At 38.9% G+C, this 16,142-nt stretch overlaps 1 protein-coding gene across 1 annotated transcript in view; it reads right to left on the bottom strand.

Moving 5' to 3' along the window:
* The window catches only part of TOM1L1 (target of myb1 like 1 membrane trafficking protein), a 74,097-nt gene that overhangs the window by 17,687 nt on the left and 40,268 nt on the right, over positions 1–16,142 (bottom strand). The window contains exons 9-11 of the mRNA XM_028090595.2: positions 8,543–8,603; positions 8,030–8,147; positions 7,057–7,153 (exon numbers count right to left, since the gene is read on the bottom strand). Of these exons, the coding sequence (XP_027946396.1) occupies positions 7,057–7,153; positions 8,030–8,147; positions 8,543–8,603 (276 nt within the window). The remainder of the gene's footprint in view (positions 1–7,056; positions 7,154–8,029; positions 8,148–8,542; positions 8,604–16,142) is intronic.

Raw genomic sequence — 16,142 nt, 5'->3', positions numbered from 1 at the left:
AACTGAAGAAGACACAAAAAGATGGAAAAACATTCCATGCTCATGGATCGGAAGAACAAACATTGTTAAAATGTCTATGCTACCCAGAGCCTTCTGGGTAGCCACACCTTCAATGCCATCCTGATCAAAATTCCAGTGACATTTTTCAAAGTGCTGGAACAGACAATCCTAAAATTTGTATGGAATCAGAAAAGACCCTGAATCGCCAAGGAAAGTTGAAAAGAAAAACAAAGTGGAGGGCATCACGTTGCCCGATTTCAAGCTATATTACAAAGCAGTGATCACCAAGACAGCATGGTACTAGCACAAAAACAGACATATAGACCAGTGGAACAGAACAGAGAGCCCAGATATGGACCCTCAACTCTATGGTCAAATAATCTTCGACAAAGCAGGAAAAAATATGCAATGGAAAAAAGACAGTCTCTTCAATAAATGGTGCTGGGAAAATTGGACAGCCACATGCAGAAGAATGAAACTTGACCATTCTCTAACACCATACACAAAGATAAACTCAAAATGGATGAAAGACCTCAACATGAGACAGGAATCCATCAAAATCCTAGAGGAGAACATAGGCAGTAACCTCTTTGACATCGGCCACAGCAACTGCTTTCAAGATACATCTCCAAAGGCTAGTGAAACAAAAGCAAAAATGAACTTTGGGGACTTCATCAAGATAAAAAGCTTCTGCACAGCAAAGGAAACAGTCAATAAAACAAAGAGGCAACCCACGGAATGGGAGAAGGTATTTGCAATGACACTACAGATAAAGGGCTGGTATCCAAGATCTATAAAGAACTTCTCAAACTCAACACCCAAAAAACAAATAATCAAATCAAAAAATGGGCAGAAGACATGAACAGACACTTCTCCGAAGAAGACATACAAATGGCTGACACATTAAAAAGTGTTCATCATCATTAGCCATCAGGGAAATTCAAATCAAAACCACATTGAGATACCACCTTACACCAGTTAGAATGGCAAAAATTGACAAGGCAAGAAACAACAAATGTTGGAGAGGTTGTGGAGAAAGGGGAACCCTCTTATACTGTTGGTGGGAATGCAAGTTGGTACAGCCACTTCGGAAAACAGTGTGGAGGTGCCTCAAAAAATTAAAAATAGAGTTACCCTATGACCCAGCAATTGCACTACTGGATATTTACCGCAAAGACACAGATGTAGTGAAAAGAAGGGCCATATGCACCCCAATGTTCATAGCAGCAATGTCCGCAATAGCCCAATTGTGGAAAAAGCTGAGATGCCGTTCAATAGATGAATGGATAAAGAAGATGTGGTCCATATATACAATGGAATATTACTCAGCCATTGGAAAGGATGAATACCCAACTTTTACATCAACATGGGTGGGACTGGAGGAGATTATGCTAAGTGAAATAAGTCAAGCAGAGAAAATCAATTATCATATGGTTTCATTTATTTGTGGAACATAAGGAACAGCATGGAGGACATTAGGAGAAGGAAGGGAAAACTGAAGGGGGGGAATCGGAGGGGGAGACGAACCATGAGAGACTATGGACTCTGAGAAACAAACTGAGGGTTTTAGAGGGGAGGGGGTGGGGGGATGGGTTAGCCCGGTGATGGGTATTAAGGAGGGCAAGTACTGCATTTAGCACTGGGTGTTATATGAAAACAATGAATCGTGGATCACCACATCAAAAACTAATGATGTATTTTATGGTGACTAACATAACACAGTAAAATTAAAAAAAAAAGGAAACAAAACAGGATCATAAGGGAAGGGAGGGAAAAATAAAACAAGATGAAATCAGAGAGGGAGATAAACCACAAGAGACTGTTAAACATAGAAAATAAACTGAGGGTTGCTGGAGGAGAGGGGGCTGCAGCAGGAGGTAACCAAGTGATGGACATTAAGGAGGGCATGTGATGTAATGAGCACTAGGTATTATATAAGACTGATGAATCACTGAACTCTACCTCTGAAACTAATAATACATGTTAATTAATTGAATCTAAATAAAAGATTTATTTATCTAAAAAAAGAAATAGGTAGCAAACTTGAACTTAAATCAATAGAAATTATCCCATCTTAAGGAAAAAAACAGAAAAAGAGTGAAAAAAGTAATGAACAGAACTCTAGGTATTTACCAATGATACCAGATCTAACATTTGTGTCATCAAGAGTCCCAGAGGGAAAGTAGAACGTGTAGTGTTGAAGAAGTATTTGAACTATAAGGCTGAAAACTTCACACATTTGGTGAAAGACATAAACCCACAGATTCAAGAAATGCAGTGTAGTATGTTGAATGGTGCCTCCATCTGCAAAAGGTATGTCCTTGTCCTAATTCCTGGAACCTGTGAATATGACTTTATTTGGAAATGTGTCTTTTCAGATGTAATTAAGGATCTTGAGATGATGATATCATCCTATATTACTTGAATAAGCCTTAAATCCAATGACAAGTGATCTTAAAGAGAAAAGCAGAGGGAGATTTGAAACACACAGAGAAGGCAACATAAAGGTGAAGGCAGAAAGTGGAGTGATGTGGGCCAAGCCAAGGAAGCCAAAAAAAAAAAAAAAAAAAAAAAAATGCTACCAGTCACCAGAAGCTGGAAGAGGTGAAGAATGGCTTGTCGCTAAGAGCCCTGCAGGGAGTGTGGCCCAGCTGATTTCAGGTTTCTAGCCTACAGAACTATGAGAAAATTAATTTCTGTGGTTTTTCAACCACCTAGTTTGTGGTGATTTTTTGTGACGGCAGCTATAGGAAACAAATACGTTCAGCAAATCCCTAACAGAATAAACCAAAAGAAATCCATGTCCAGACATATCATAATCAAGTTGTTCAAAATCAGGAAAAAAATTTCTTAAAGCGTAACACAGAGAAAACAACACATTATCTATAGGAGAACAATGATGTGAATGCATACAGACTTCTCATTAGAAACCATGTAGGCCAGAAGAGGGTGGAGGAATGTTTAAAAACTGAAAGAAAAAACCCCACCAACCCAGAATTATATATCCACTGCAAACATCGCTCAGGAACAAGATGAAATAAAGACATTCTCACATGAAATAAAAGGAGATGTTTCACTGTCAACAGACCTGCTCTGAAAGAATGGCTAAAGAAAATTCTTCAGAGAGAAGGAAAATCATACAAGAAAATAAAAGATCAATAGAAATGGCAAATATTGTGTAGACTCTCCTTCTTGAGTTCTTTAAAATATACTTGAGGGCTGCACGCAAATATAACATTGTCTTGGGGTTTTTTTTTCAATGTAGAATATACAGTGACTACAATATAAATGGAGGATCTCTAAATTTTCAACATTTTACTTTAAGTGGTAAAATATTGCCTGTATGTAGACTAAAATATTATGTACATTGCAATCCTTAGAGCAACCAGTCCCCTCCCTCCTCATAATATAAACTACACAAAGTTACAGACAAACTCGTGGTAGATAAGATGGATACTGAAAACATTCAAACACTCCAAAAGACTGCAGGAAGGAGGAAACAGAAAAAAAAATATAAACAAAGAGAACAAGTTATATGTTAAAGCTAAATCCAAACATAATGACATTAAATGTAAATGGTCTAAACATACCAATTAAAGACAGAAATTATGAGAACACATAAAAATGCATGACCCAACTATATGCTATCTACAAAAAATGCACTTCAAATATTTTTATATAGTTAAAAGTAGAAAGATGAAAAACACCACGCAAACACGAATCAAAAGAAAGCTAGAATGGCTATATTAATATCAAAGTAGACATCAGGGCAAAGAAAATCACAAGGGATGAAAAGTGAAAAGGGACTATACATAATGCTTTAAGGGTCAATTCACCAAGAAGACACAACAATACTGAATGAACATGCACTTAATAGCAGAGCTTCAGAATACATGAAACAAACACCACTTTTACACAATCTTTTCTAGAAATAGGACACACTGTATGATTCTGTTTAGATGTCATTCTTGAAAAGACAAACCATAGTGACAGAGAATAGACTGGTGGTTGCTAGGGGGTAAGTCAGGGAGAGGACTATAAAGAAATAACACAAGGGAATTTGGGGGGTGATAAACTATCTTGTACCCTGTGTTGGTGGTTACATAAATCTACAAATATGTTAAAATTCATAGGACTGCACACCAAATAAAAACAATTTTAAAGTAGATGAAATTTCACCTTATGGAAATTTTTAAAATAAAATTAATCAAAGCACAGGAAAAAAGAAAAAAAAGCAGGAACTGAAATCAGACCCACTTGAATTTGAAACCTGTTTCTGCAGTAGTTGGGCAACACCTTTAGGCAGGTTAATCTTCTTCAGCCTTGGTTTCTTCACTTGTGAAGAAATGAGAATGATAGTATATCTACCTCCTAGTCCTATTGGGAGCACTACTAAGAAATTAGTAAACCTTTCTTATTTTCGTTAGCCTGTTGCCTGATAGTAAGTGGACTATAAATATGACCTATTACACTTTATCCCATAATCATTGTTTTTCAAGATTCCTTTCTGTTAGAGTAATTCTATCACTCATTTGTTCCATGATGGTGAACAAACACAGAGGGGTGGAAAATTTTCAAGACTCTAAGATACTTTTGACGGCTGATTTTGCCTTTCATATGTGATCTCTGGCATAATATTTAACCCACAGTACATGCCTTAGGTAACTTTAGTGCTTCACTTCAATCCCTGACACTAAAATACTGGTCTAATTATAGTTTCACTCAGGTATAACTGGAGAATTAGAAAACAGATACAAAAATCTTAGTCTAGAAAACAAAATACTGACATTACACATTATCTTTTATTCCAGTGAATTCTAAGAATTGTAATTATTTTGATATCTGATGTTGGGTATACAATCATTATAGGGTTTCTAATGTATGATCAGCAAAGTACTGCTTTATGATTCTCCTGGGATGCTATTTTTAAAGCTGAGGAGGTCTACTACTGAGTCAGAATTTCTGGGGGCCAGCAATTTTACTTTTTAATAATCCCCCAAGTGACTTTTATGCACACCAACGTATGAGATCCCCGACATTACAGATTAAAATAAGCAGCTATTAGCTAGGATTTGATCTTTTTATAAGCTTTATAGAGACATTTTTTGTAATTGGATTTCATCTATATAATCACTCCTTCTCATTACACAACATGATTTACAGGATAAAAGAAAACAGAATCGGTTACTTTAGATCACATTATTTACTAAGCAACTTCTGCCTACAGCACTGCAACATTACTGGCATGATAGTCAAGACCAGAGGTACTGACCCAACTAGTTGTTCATGACCCAGCCACTGACACTGTTCTTTCCCAACACATGAAGCTTTCCTCAGTTTTCTCTTTCTTCCCAGTTTGATTCTCCTTTCTCATTTCCCTCCCTCTGCCCCCAACTCCTTTTTTACCGTAGAAAAGTAATTCAGTGATTGGGTACATTGGATAAAAACACTGGGCAACTCTAAAAATATGTCTAAATCCACTGATGTAAAAACGTATGTATTTTTATCAAGATATGCCAAGCTATGTTAAGTGAAAAACAAAAGCAAGGTTCAAAAGAGTGTGTACAGTCCTCTGTATTTAATAAAGGAGAGAAAAGTCATATTCATTATTTACCTAAAGACACTTTGGAAGGACAAATAAGAAAGTGGCTACCAGGGAAGAGGCAGGATGTGACCTAAGGAGAGGGGGAACTGGAAGCATGGGGGTGGGGTGAGATCAAGCACTGTCCTTATAGATCTTTTATATTATTTTGATACCTGAATCATGGAAATACACTATTACTTAAAATATTTCCATTTAAAAGGAAAAAAAAAACAGCCTTTGATGTACAGAAAATCCAACTTCTGTGTATTTTTTTGCTGTATCTACTCTATCCTGCTTCTCCTTGACCTTAAGGGAATCGTGCCTTTTTCAGTTTCTTCAGCATCTTTCTTGTGTTGGTTTACGCAGAGGCACATGTTTTTATTATTTCCTTTCTTATGCAAATTTAAGATCGTATACACACATTACTTTGCACACTTCTTCACTTCATAATATATTGGTGATTGTCCCTCACATAATGTATTGGTGATTTGTCCCCTAGCTGTATAGTAATCCATTGTGTAGATATTTAGGCCACAGCTGATGCATACTTGAGTCATTTCCAATTACTAGCCGTGCCCAAATGTTGTCAAGAATAATCTTGTGAACACCTCATTTTGCATGAGTATGAATTCCTAGAAATGAGATGGTGGGTTCAAAGGTAAATGCATTTTAATTGAAATAGATATTGCCACTTGCCCCTCATAAGAATTGCATAATTTTGTGACCGTATCTGTCTTTCCATAGCCAATAAAGTACATTAACAAACATTTAGACTCTTATCAATCTGCGAGGTTAAAAATAAAAAGTCATCGTAGTTTAATTTATATTTCTGTAACTTTAAGTAAGGTTGAGCATCACTGCATCTGTTTATAGGCCGTTTGTATCTCTTTTTTGGTGAACTATCCGTTCGTCTGACCTGCTTCTTCATAGCTGTATGAACCTGGGGCCATTTCTATTCCCTAAATCTCAGCCTTTTCTCCTGTAAAATGGGCATAATGACAACAGCATAGATCTGAGAGTTTTTGCAAAGATTAAATAGAATAAACAAACACAGCTTAGCAAAGTGCCTGGCACATGGCAAATGCTCCATAAACTGGTGTGGCCATTATTTGTTTTAACTCCCTTGTCATTCAATTCCCTTTGTTCTTCCCCCATCTCCTGTTACCACTGAAAAATAACAGAAATAATTTTTGGAAGGCTTATCACCTAGAGTGCTGTATTAGGAGGTACATATAGCATCTCACAGAATCTTTTCAAGAATCCTAGGAAGTATTCTCAGAAGAAAAATGAAGGTTCACACTGGTGAAGTTTCTCATCCAAGGTCATGCAGCTGGTAGAAAGCAGAGCTGAGATTCTAACTCAGGACTGTCTGATTCCTAAGTCTCTGCTTTTTCTCTTATGTCATGCTTTCTTAAGTATGAGGAATCAGAAGGAGATGGTATTACCTCTGGAGTATTACTGGACATACTTACAGGGGTGTTTCTGTATTTTCCAAGGCTAGTAAATCCATCTGTGGACGAAGACTGGGGTTCAAGTTGTTTGTTACAACAGGACTTGGAGAGCTGAAATCTAGAACACAAAATGGACTTGTTTGGTTTTAAAACGTTTGTCATTCAGTTGTTCTGTTCGATTTTCCACAATAAAAACAGAAACAAAACAGATATTTCTGCCACCATAAAATGATTTCCTCAAACAGAAATTAAAGGACATTATTAACGGTAACTAGAAAGTGAAACGCTGCCACAAAAGGAGGATGCTGTGAAGGTAACAAATGTTATTATATCGGGTTTTCTGAAATCCCAAACTGATCTAGAATGGGAGGGATTTTATGTGTCTTGTTCTCTCAAGCACAAAAGTAAAAAGCTAGGGCATATATGGAGCTCTACTCTCTCCTGCCCAAGCTCTCAACTTCCTATAATCCTAAGTGAGACACCCCAAAGTAGGAAAGTCTCAAAGGCTGGGTGGCTAAAAGGTGGCAGACAGGTGATTTCAGCTTGGACTTCTATCTCAAAAGCCTTGTTTTTTCCTCCACATTTCACCACCATGTAGATCAGTCCTCCTAATTCCTGACTTTCTCTACCTGCATCAAATATTCCCTTACCTAATGCTGTAGCATAGCAGAGAGACCCAAAGGTCATAATGTGTGGTTCAGAGTGGTTTTAAGTTTGGCCATGACGTTGAGCCACCTCTATAAAAGCAGGCCAGGTGAATTCGATGAGATTCTAAGCCAGGGGGATGGGTTTCAACCCTCCCCTCCCCCCCAAATATATCCCAAATGTTGGGTTTGACCCAACATTTGCCAAGGAATAATTACATCTCCTGATACAGTTCTCTGATATTCAAACAGACTTCAGTCCTTTCCAGGTTGCATTTAATCATGAAACCAAGCAGAACTGTTTCACATCAAGCTCTTCTGCTGGTCTGAAAGGCCCATGTGCTATTTACTTAAGTCTGAAAGCTGAGCATTCATGGTGTTGAGTTCTCCCAGAGAGGCCCTAGGCATTGGAGGACTGAGCCTAAGGTCCAAGAGATCACAGGATGGGGCAGAAGGTTCACTGGTAGTCTGAAAACAAAGCAAACAAAAATACAATTCAGAAAAAATGTTGTCAGATAACTCGTCATGGCTTTCTCCCCAGGGACTATTTTTTTTTTTTTTGGAGAAAGGAAAATCCTATTTGGATGCATCTTGAAGAACACTTTATTCAACAGCTAACACTTGTACTAATCACATCTCACCACCTACATGAGTTTCTACATAATCAGACAATATTCTTGTGACCCCTTATTAGTAACTTAATAACACTGAATTGTTATGGCAAACACTCTACACCACCAAAACCACTCCAAATTGTTAATGGATGTCTCTCTGTTTTAAGACTTGTTTTAGGTAAGCCTTATTCCCTACTGTAAAATTTGTAAAACGTTCAATTGTTTTTTATAACATTTTTGTTCACTTACATTGGCATCTTCCCTCTGGTTCCTATTTTGCTCCAAAATCCTTTGTTGGTTCCGAGTGAATCTATTTGAGAGCACAACATAAGTATTTAAAAGAAAATATATATGAAAATGCTATAATCCTTAAAAATTATTAACATGCAAATATTCTGGAAACAAAGACAATCAGCCTCATCCCCACTGACTCCCAATAAAGTACTTTAATAAATTTTTCTTCCAAAAAAATATTTTTTTCCAGTTTATAGGGGTTGTAGTGCCTTTAGAGAAAACTGTGAGAAAATACATATTAAAAACTAGTAATAGGGGTGCCTGGGTGGCTCAGTTGGTTGAGCGTCTGACTCTTGACTTCAGCTTGGGTTGTGATCTCAGGGTCATGATGGCAAGCCCCACATTAGGCTCTGCGTTGGGCGTGGAGTCTGCTTGAAGTTCTCTCTCTCTCTCCTCTGCCCTTCCCCCCTACTCATGCACTTGTGCTCGCTCTCAAATAAATAAAATAAATTTAAAAAAATGAGTAGTAGTTCCATCACCTAGAAATGGTCCCTACTAACATCATGATGCCTTTCCTTTCGGTAATCTTTTTCTGTAAATTAATCTATTTTTAAGCTTATTTGCAATTATATTTCACATAGTTCTGTATCCTAATTCAATTATGTTGCAAGCATTTTTCCAGTTATTCAAAAATGCAATTTTTAGTGGCTGCATATTTTACCTTCTATGAACGTAGCATACATTTAACTTTTTTTTTTTTTAACACATTTTATCTATCCATTTGAGACAGAGACAGCGCACGAGTGGCGGAAGAGGCAGAGGGAGAGGGAGAAACAGACCCCCCCCACCAGCTGAGCATGGAACTGGACACAGGGGCTCGATCTCAAGACCCCGAGATCATGACCTGAGCCGAAGTCAGACGGCTTAACCAACTGAGCCACCCAGGTGCCCCGACGTTTAACTATTCTTAATCTCAAATATTTAACTTGTTTCCAATCCTGCCATTATAAAAAATGTTCCATAACAATTCCAATACATTTAACATATTTTCAGCTTATCTTCATTTTTATGACACCTGATATCTACTAAAAATATTGATCTTTTACAACTTAAATTTTACATTGCTTGAACACTGGGAATAAAAGAGGAACAGATATGTAAATAAACAATAGGTTTGAAAGAATAGTGAAGTTGAAGGCAGTAGTCCAAGGATCAAGTGTCAGCTTTATTATCACTTAACTATAGGATCGTGGATATAGCTTCTGATCCCCAGTTCTCTGCTAAAAGAGAATAGCAGCATTTGAAGCATTTCCTCAGAAAGTTATTCTCAGGGGTGACCCCTAGAAAGATAATACAGGTGGATGAATGTGGAAATTCTTTGCAAACTAAGAGTTGTTTTAGAAACATACTAAATTAGAACATGAACTTAAGTTTAAGGGTTTTTTCCCTTTCTAGAACACATGTTTTTTCTTCCACCTCCTTATGGCATTGACTTTTTGCACGCTAGTTATGTGCTGGGTAAGAACAACCCTCAAAGATCAAGTGTCGAGTAGCAAACTTCTGTTTTCTTATTTGCACAACTCTTCCCTAGATGTAATGAGCAGAGACTTTGGGGGATGTTGGAATAGAGCAAACATATTTTGCATGTGGATAGATGTGAATCTTTGGGGGAACAGAGGGCAGACTGTGATGAACAGAATAGGGCTCCCCCCTTCCAAAATACCTATACCCTAGTCATTGGAACAGTGAATATGTTAGGTTGGATGGCAAATGGAAGGTTGCCTTAATAAGGAGACTTTAATAGGGAGATTAGCCTGGACTATACAGATGAGCAATGTAATGACAAAAGCCCTTAAATGTGAAGAGGCAGGCAGAAGGGGAAGCAAGAATGATACAGTATAAAAAAACTCAACTAGCCCATGTTGGCTTTGAAGATGGTGGAAAGGGATCATGCGCCAAGGAGAGTGGGCAGCCTCGAGAAGCTGCAGAAGTTAAGCGAAGGGATTCTCCTCTAGAGCCTCCAAAAATGAGTGTACCCCTATTGACACCTTGATGTTAGCCCAGCAAGACCCATTTTGGACTCTTACAGAACGGTAGGATAAGAAGTTTAGGCTGTTTTGAACCACTAACTTTGTGATAATTTGTTACAGCAGCTACAGGAAACAAATATAGCGGGCGCCTGGGTGGCTCAGTTGGTTGAGCAACTGCCTTCGGCTTGGGTCATGATCCTGACCCTCTGACCCTCCCCCCACTCATGCTCTCTCTCTAATAAACAAATAAAATCTTTAAAAAAAAAGAAAACTAATATAGCAAGACTACTATCTTTTCTAGAGGCAAAAAAATCTCTCTCTGAATCTTAGGACTTCAGTGTTTCGGTCCCACAGTTGAGTGTAGTTACTTTTGGCATACATGGTTCAGGGCTCAATCAGAATGAGCCATTCACAGAAGGAACCCAATCGCTTGATATCTAGACCCAATAAACAGATATTCCCCTTCAGAAGAAGCTTTTAGTCAGTGGTCTTAATGGTTTGTAATAGAACTCCCCAAAAGGAAAACCAGAAGGCAGCATACTGCTGACGGCCATGTGGTTTTCCTGAGCTTGTCTTCCACTTACTAAGATCTATGCTGCAGAAAACAAAAGGCAAGAATCTGAGTTTGTTCAGTGCTCAGACAACACTGGTTGCTGGGCTCACATGCTCAGTCAGCACATGGTCAATTCTTCATATGAATGAATGGCTGCAGTCTCTGATAGCCCGTATGTAAGAGACAGTAAAGGAAAAAACTCATTTCATAGGTATTGGTTTTATTTCACTGATTCTCTCGGTTCATTCATGATCAACAGAAAAAACTCTAAGTCAGTAAGTTAAAAGGCCCAGTGGGATGTTAAGGGGGGGGGGCGGGAGAAGAAATTAATATTTAATGAGTGTCCACATGCTAACACTCCCCAAGGTGCTTTCATATACATGAACTCATTTAGTACTCAAAACAAAAACAAAACACTGCAAATAAGTAATATTATCCTCTTTAATAGATAGGAACAAACTTAAGTCTTAAAAAGGTAAGCAATCTTGAGGGGGGCGGAGCAAGATGGTGCAGGAGTAGGAGACCTGGATTTCGTTTGGTCTCAGGAATTCAGCTGAATAGGGATCAAACCATTCTAAACACCTACGAACTCAACAGGAGATCGAAGAAAAGAGTAGCAACAACTCTCTGAACAGAGAAGTGACCACTTAGTGGAAGGTAGGACGAGCGGAGAAGTGAACCCAAAGCGATACTCGATATTCGGGAGGATAGACGGCGGGGGAGGGGGCCTCCGTTGGCCGCTTCTGGCAAGTGATAGAGCCACGGAGCACAAAATCGGAACTTTTAGAAGCCGGCTCTGCTGAGGGATGTCCCTCCAGTGGCTAAGCGGGAGGTGGAACCCTCGCGGGACAGTGTGGTCTCAGGACCCTCGGGGTCACAGAAAGACCGGGGGTGCCTGAGTGCAGCAGAGCTCCCAGGTATCGGAGCGGGGAAGCCCGCTGCAGGGACGGAGCCGAGGCGCGGGCTTTCAGCTCGGGGTTGCCATAAACTGTGATCACGGCCCAGTCGGGACACTGCTCCTGCAGCAGGGACCCAACAAGCGGCAGAGCCGGGGAGACTCCCCTTCCTACCCTGGGGGGAGCGGCGCGGGAGTGCACCACAGGGATCTGCTGGGTTTGGAGACTCCACACAGGGTCGGGAGCCAGAAATAGAAACACTCGGTCACAGGCCGGTGAGCACGGAGTGCGGCCGGAGACCAGGGACACGGGAGCGACTGCTTTTCTCTGGGGGTGCACTGAGGAGCGGGGCCCCAAGTTCTCGGCTCCTCTGGGCAGAGATTGGGAGGCGACCATTTTCACTGCGGTACTCCAAAGCTGTACTGAGAGCTTGCAGGGAACAAAAGCTCCCGAGAGCACACCCGAGCACATTGCTTAGCCCGGACAGACAAGGGCGGGGCAATTCCGCCTCCGGCAAAGACATTTGGAAACCACAGCAAGAGGCCCCTCCCCCAGAAGATCAGCACCAACAGCCAGCAAGCCAAGACCAAGTTTACCAATCAAGGAGAACGGGAGAACTCCAGTGCTAGGGGAATACTGCACATAGAATTCATGGCTTTTTTACCATGATTCATTAGCTTTTCAAAGTTAATTTTTTTAACTGTTTTTTTTTTCAACTTTTCTTTTTCCCTTTTTCAACTAACATCTTATCAATCCTTTAAAAAAACATTTCTTATTTTTCTTTTTTAGAGTCATATTTTATCCCTTCATAGTAGTTACCCTTATTTTAGGCATATATATATGTTGTTCTCTCTTTAAAATTTTGAGATAGTTTCTTCTAACAGATGAAAATATACCCTAAATCATTAGTGTATGGCTTTGTTCTAGTCTCCTGCCTGATCATATTCTCTCCCTTTTTTTTTTTTTTTAAATCTTCGTTCTTTTTTCAAACTTATCAATTCCTTTTATAAAATCTTTTATAATTTTCATCTTTACAGTCATATTCCATCCGTTCATTGTATCAACCCTTATTTTGAACATATATAAGTCTTTCTTCCTTTAAAATTTTAGGAGGCACTTTCTTCTAACAGACCAAAATACGCCCAAAATCCAGTGTGTGGCACTGATCTATGCACTAGCCTGATCATATTTGATCATATTCTGTTTTTTTTTTTTGTTTTCTTCCGTTTTTGTTTGTTTTTACCTTTTTCATTTTTTTTCCTCTTTTTCTTTCTTTCCCTTTCTTTTCCCCTGGTTTCAGGTCTTTTCTGATTTGTAGAGAGTATATTTGCTGGGGACGTTGTTAACCTGTTAGCATTTTGTTCTCTCATTCATCTATTCTCCTCTGGACAAAATGACAAGATGAAAAAAATCACCTCAGCAAAAAGAACAAGAGGTAGTACCGTTGCCAGGGACCTACTCAATACGGACATTAGTACGATGTCGGACCTAGAGTTCAGAATCATGACTTTAAAGATACTAGCTGGGCTGGAAAAAAGCGTGGAAGTTATTAGAGAAACCCTTTCTGGAGAAATAAAAGAACTAAAATCTAACCAAGTCGAAATCAAAAAGGCTATTAATGAGGTGCAATCAAATATAGGGGCACTAACTGCTAGGATAAATGAGGCAGAAGAGAGAATCAGCGATATAGAAGACCAAATGATGGAAAATAAAGAGGCTGAGAAAAAGAGAGAGAAACAACTACAGGATCACGAGGGCAGAATTCAAGAGATAAGCGATACCATAAAATGAAACATTAGAATAATTGGGATCCCAGAAGAAGAAGAAAGAGAGAGAGGGGCAGAAGGTATATTGGAGCAAATTATAGCAGAGAACTTCCCTAATGAGGGGAAGGAAACAAGCATCAAAATCCAGGAGGCACAGAGAACCCCTCCCAAAATCAATAAAAATAGGTCAACACCCCGACATCTAATAGTAAAACTTACGAGTCTCAGAGACGAAGAGAAAATCCTGAAAGCTGCTCGGGAGAAGAGATATGTAACCTACAATGGTAGAAGCATTAGATTGGCAACAGACCTATGCACAGAGACCTGGCAGGCCAGAAAGGGCTGGCATGATATATTCAGAGCACTAAACGAGAAAAATATGCAGCCAAGAATACTATATCCAGCTAGGCTCTCACTGAAAATTGAAGGAGAGATAAAAAGCTTCCAGGACAAACAAAAACTAAAGGACTTTGCAAACACGAAACCAGCCCTCACAGAAATATTGAAAGGGGTCCTCTAAGCAAAGAGAGAGACTAAAAGCAGCATAGACCAGGAAGGAACACAGACAATATACAGTAACAGTCACCTTACAGGCAATACAATGGCACTAAATTCATGTTTCAATAGTTACCCTGAATGTAAATCGGCTAAATGCCCTAATCAAAAGACACAGGCTATAAGACTGGATTAAAAAACAAGACCCATCCATATGCTGTTTGCAGGAGACTCATTTTAGACCCAAAGACACCCCCAGATTGAAAGTGAGGGGGTGGAAAACCATTTACCATGCTAATGGACACCAAAAGAAAGCTGGGGTGGCAATCCTTATATCAGACAAATTAGATTTTAAAACAAAGACTGTAATAAGAGATGAAGAAGGACACTATATCCTACTGAAAGGGTCTATCCAAAAAGAAGATCTAACAATTGTAAATATCTATGCCCCTACCATGGGAGCAGCCAATTTTATAAGGAAATTAATAACAAAAGCAGAGAAACACATTGACAACAATACAATAATAGTGGGGGACTTTAACACCCTCTTGACTGAAATGGACAGATCATCAAAGCAAAAGATCAACAAGGAACTAAAGACTTTAATGACACACTGGACCAAATGGACTTCACAGACATATTCAGAACATTCCATCCCAAAGCAAAGGAATACACATTCTGTTCTAGTGCCCATGGAACATTCTCCAGAATGGATCACATCCTAGGTCACAAATCAGGTCTCACCTGGTACCAAAAGACTGGGATTATTCCCTGCATATTTTCAGACCACAATTCTTTGAAAGTATAACTCAATCACAAGAGCAAAGTCAGAAAGAACTCAAGTACATGGAGCTAAAGAACATTCTACTAAAGAATGAATGGGTCAACCAGGAAATTAAAGAAAAATTAAAAAAATTCACGGAAACCAATGAAAATGAAAACACAACTGTTCAAAATCTTTGGGATGCAGCAAAGGCAGTCCTGAGAGGAAAGTATACAGCAATAGAAGCCTTTCTCAAGAAACAAGAAAGGTCTCAAATACACAACCTAACCCTACATCTAAAGGAGCTAGAGAAAAAAACAGCAAATAAAGCCTAAATCCAGCAGGAGAAGAGAAATTATAAGGATCAGAGCAGAAATCAATGAAGTAGAAACCAAAAGAACAGTAGAACAGATCAACGAAACTAGGAGCTGGTTCTTTGAAAGAATTAACAAGATTGATAAACCCCTGGCCAGACTTATCAAAAAGAAAAGAGAAATGACCGAAATCAATAAAATTATGAATGAAAGAGGGGAGATCACAACCAACACCAAAGAAATACAAAAAATTATAAGAATATATTATGAGCAACTCTATGCCAGCAAATTAGATAACCTGGAAGATATGGATGCATTCCTAGAAATGTATCAACTACCAAAATTGAAGAAGGAAGAAAGAGAAAACCTGAACAGACCTATAACCACTAAGGAAATTAAAGCAGTCATCAAAAATCTCCCAAGAAACAAAAGCCCGGGGCCAGATGGCGTCCCAGGGGAATTCTACCAACCATTTAAAGAAGAATTAATACCTATTCTCCTGAAACTGTTCCAAAAATTAGAAATGGAAGGAAAACTTCCGAACTCATTTTATGAGGCATTACCTTGATCCCAAAACCAGACAAAGACCCCATCAAAAAGGAGAATTACAGACCAATATCCTTGATGAACATGGATGCAAAAATTCTCACCAAAATACTAGCCAATAGGATCCAACAGTACATTAAAAGGATTATTCACCATGATCAAGTGGGATTTATCCCTGGGCTGCAAGGTTGGTTCAACATCCGCAAATCAATCAACGTGATACAATACATTAACAAAAGAAAGAACAAGAGT

The sequence above is a fragment of the Eumetopias jubatus genome, unplaced genomic scaffold, assembly GCF_037043125.1.
Source record: "Eumetopias jubatus isolate StellerSeaLion01/CBP00866 unplaced genomic scaffold, mEumJub1_p1.0 scaffold_10, whole genome shotgun sequence".
NCBI classification, from domain to species: Eukaryota; Metazoa; Chordata; class Mammalia; order Carnivora; family Otariidae; genus Eumetopias; species Eumetopias jubatus.
Note: the sequence above shows the minus strand (reverse complement) of the source record. Positions and strands in the feature narration are given on the sequence as shown.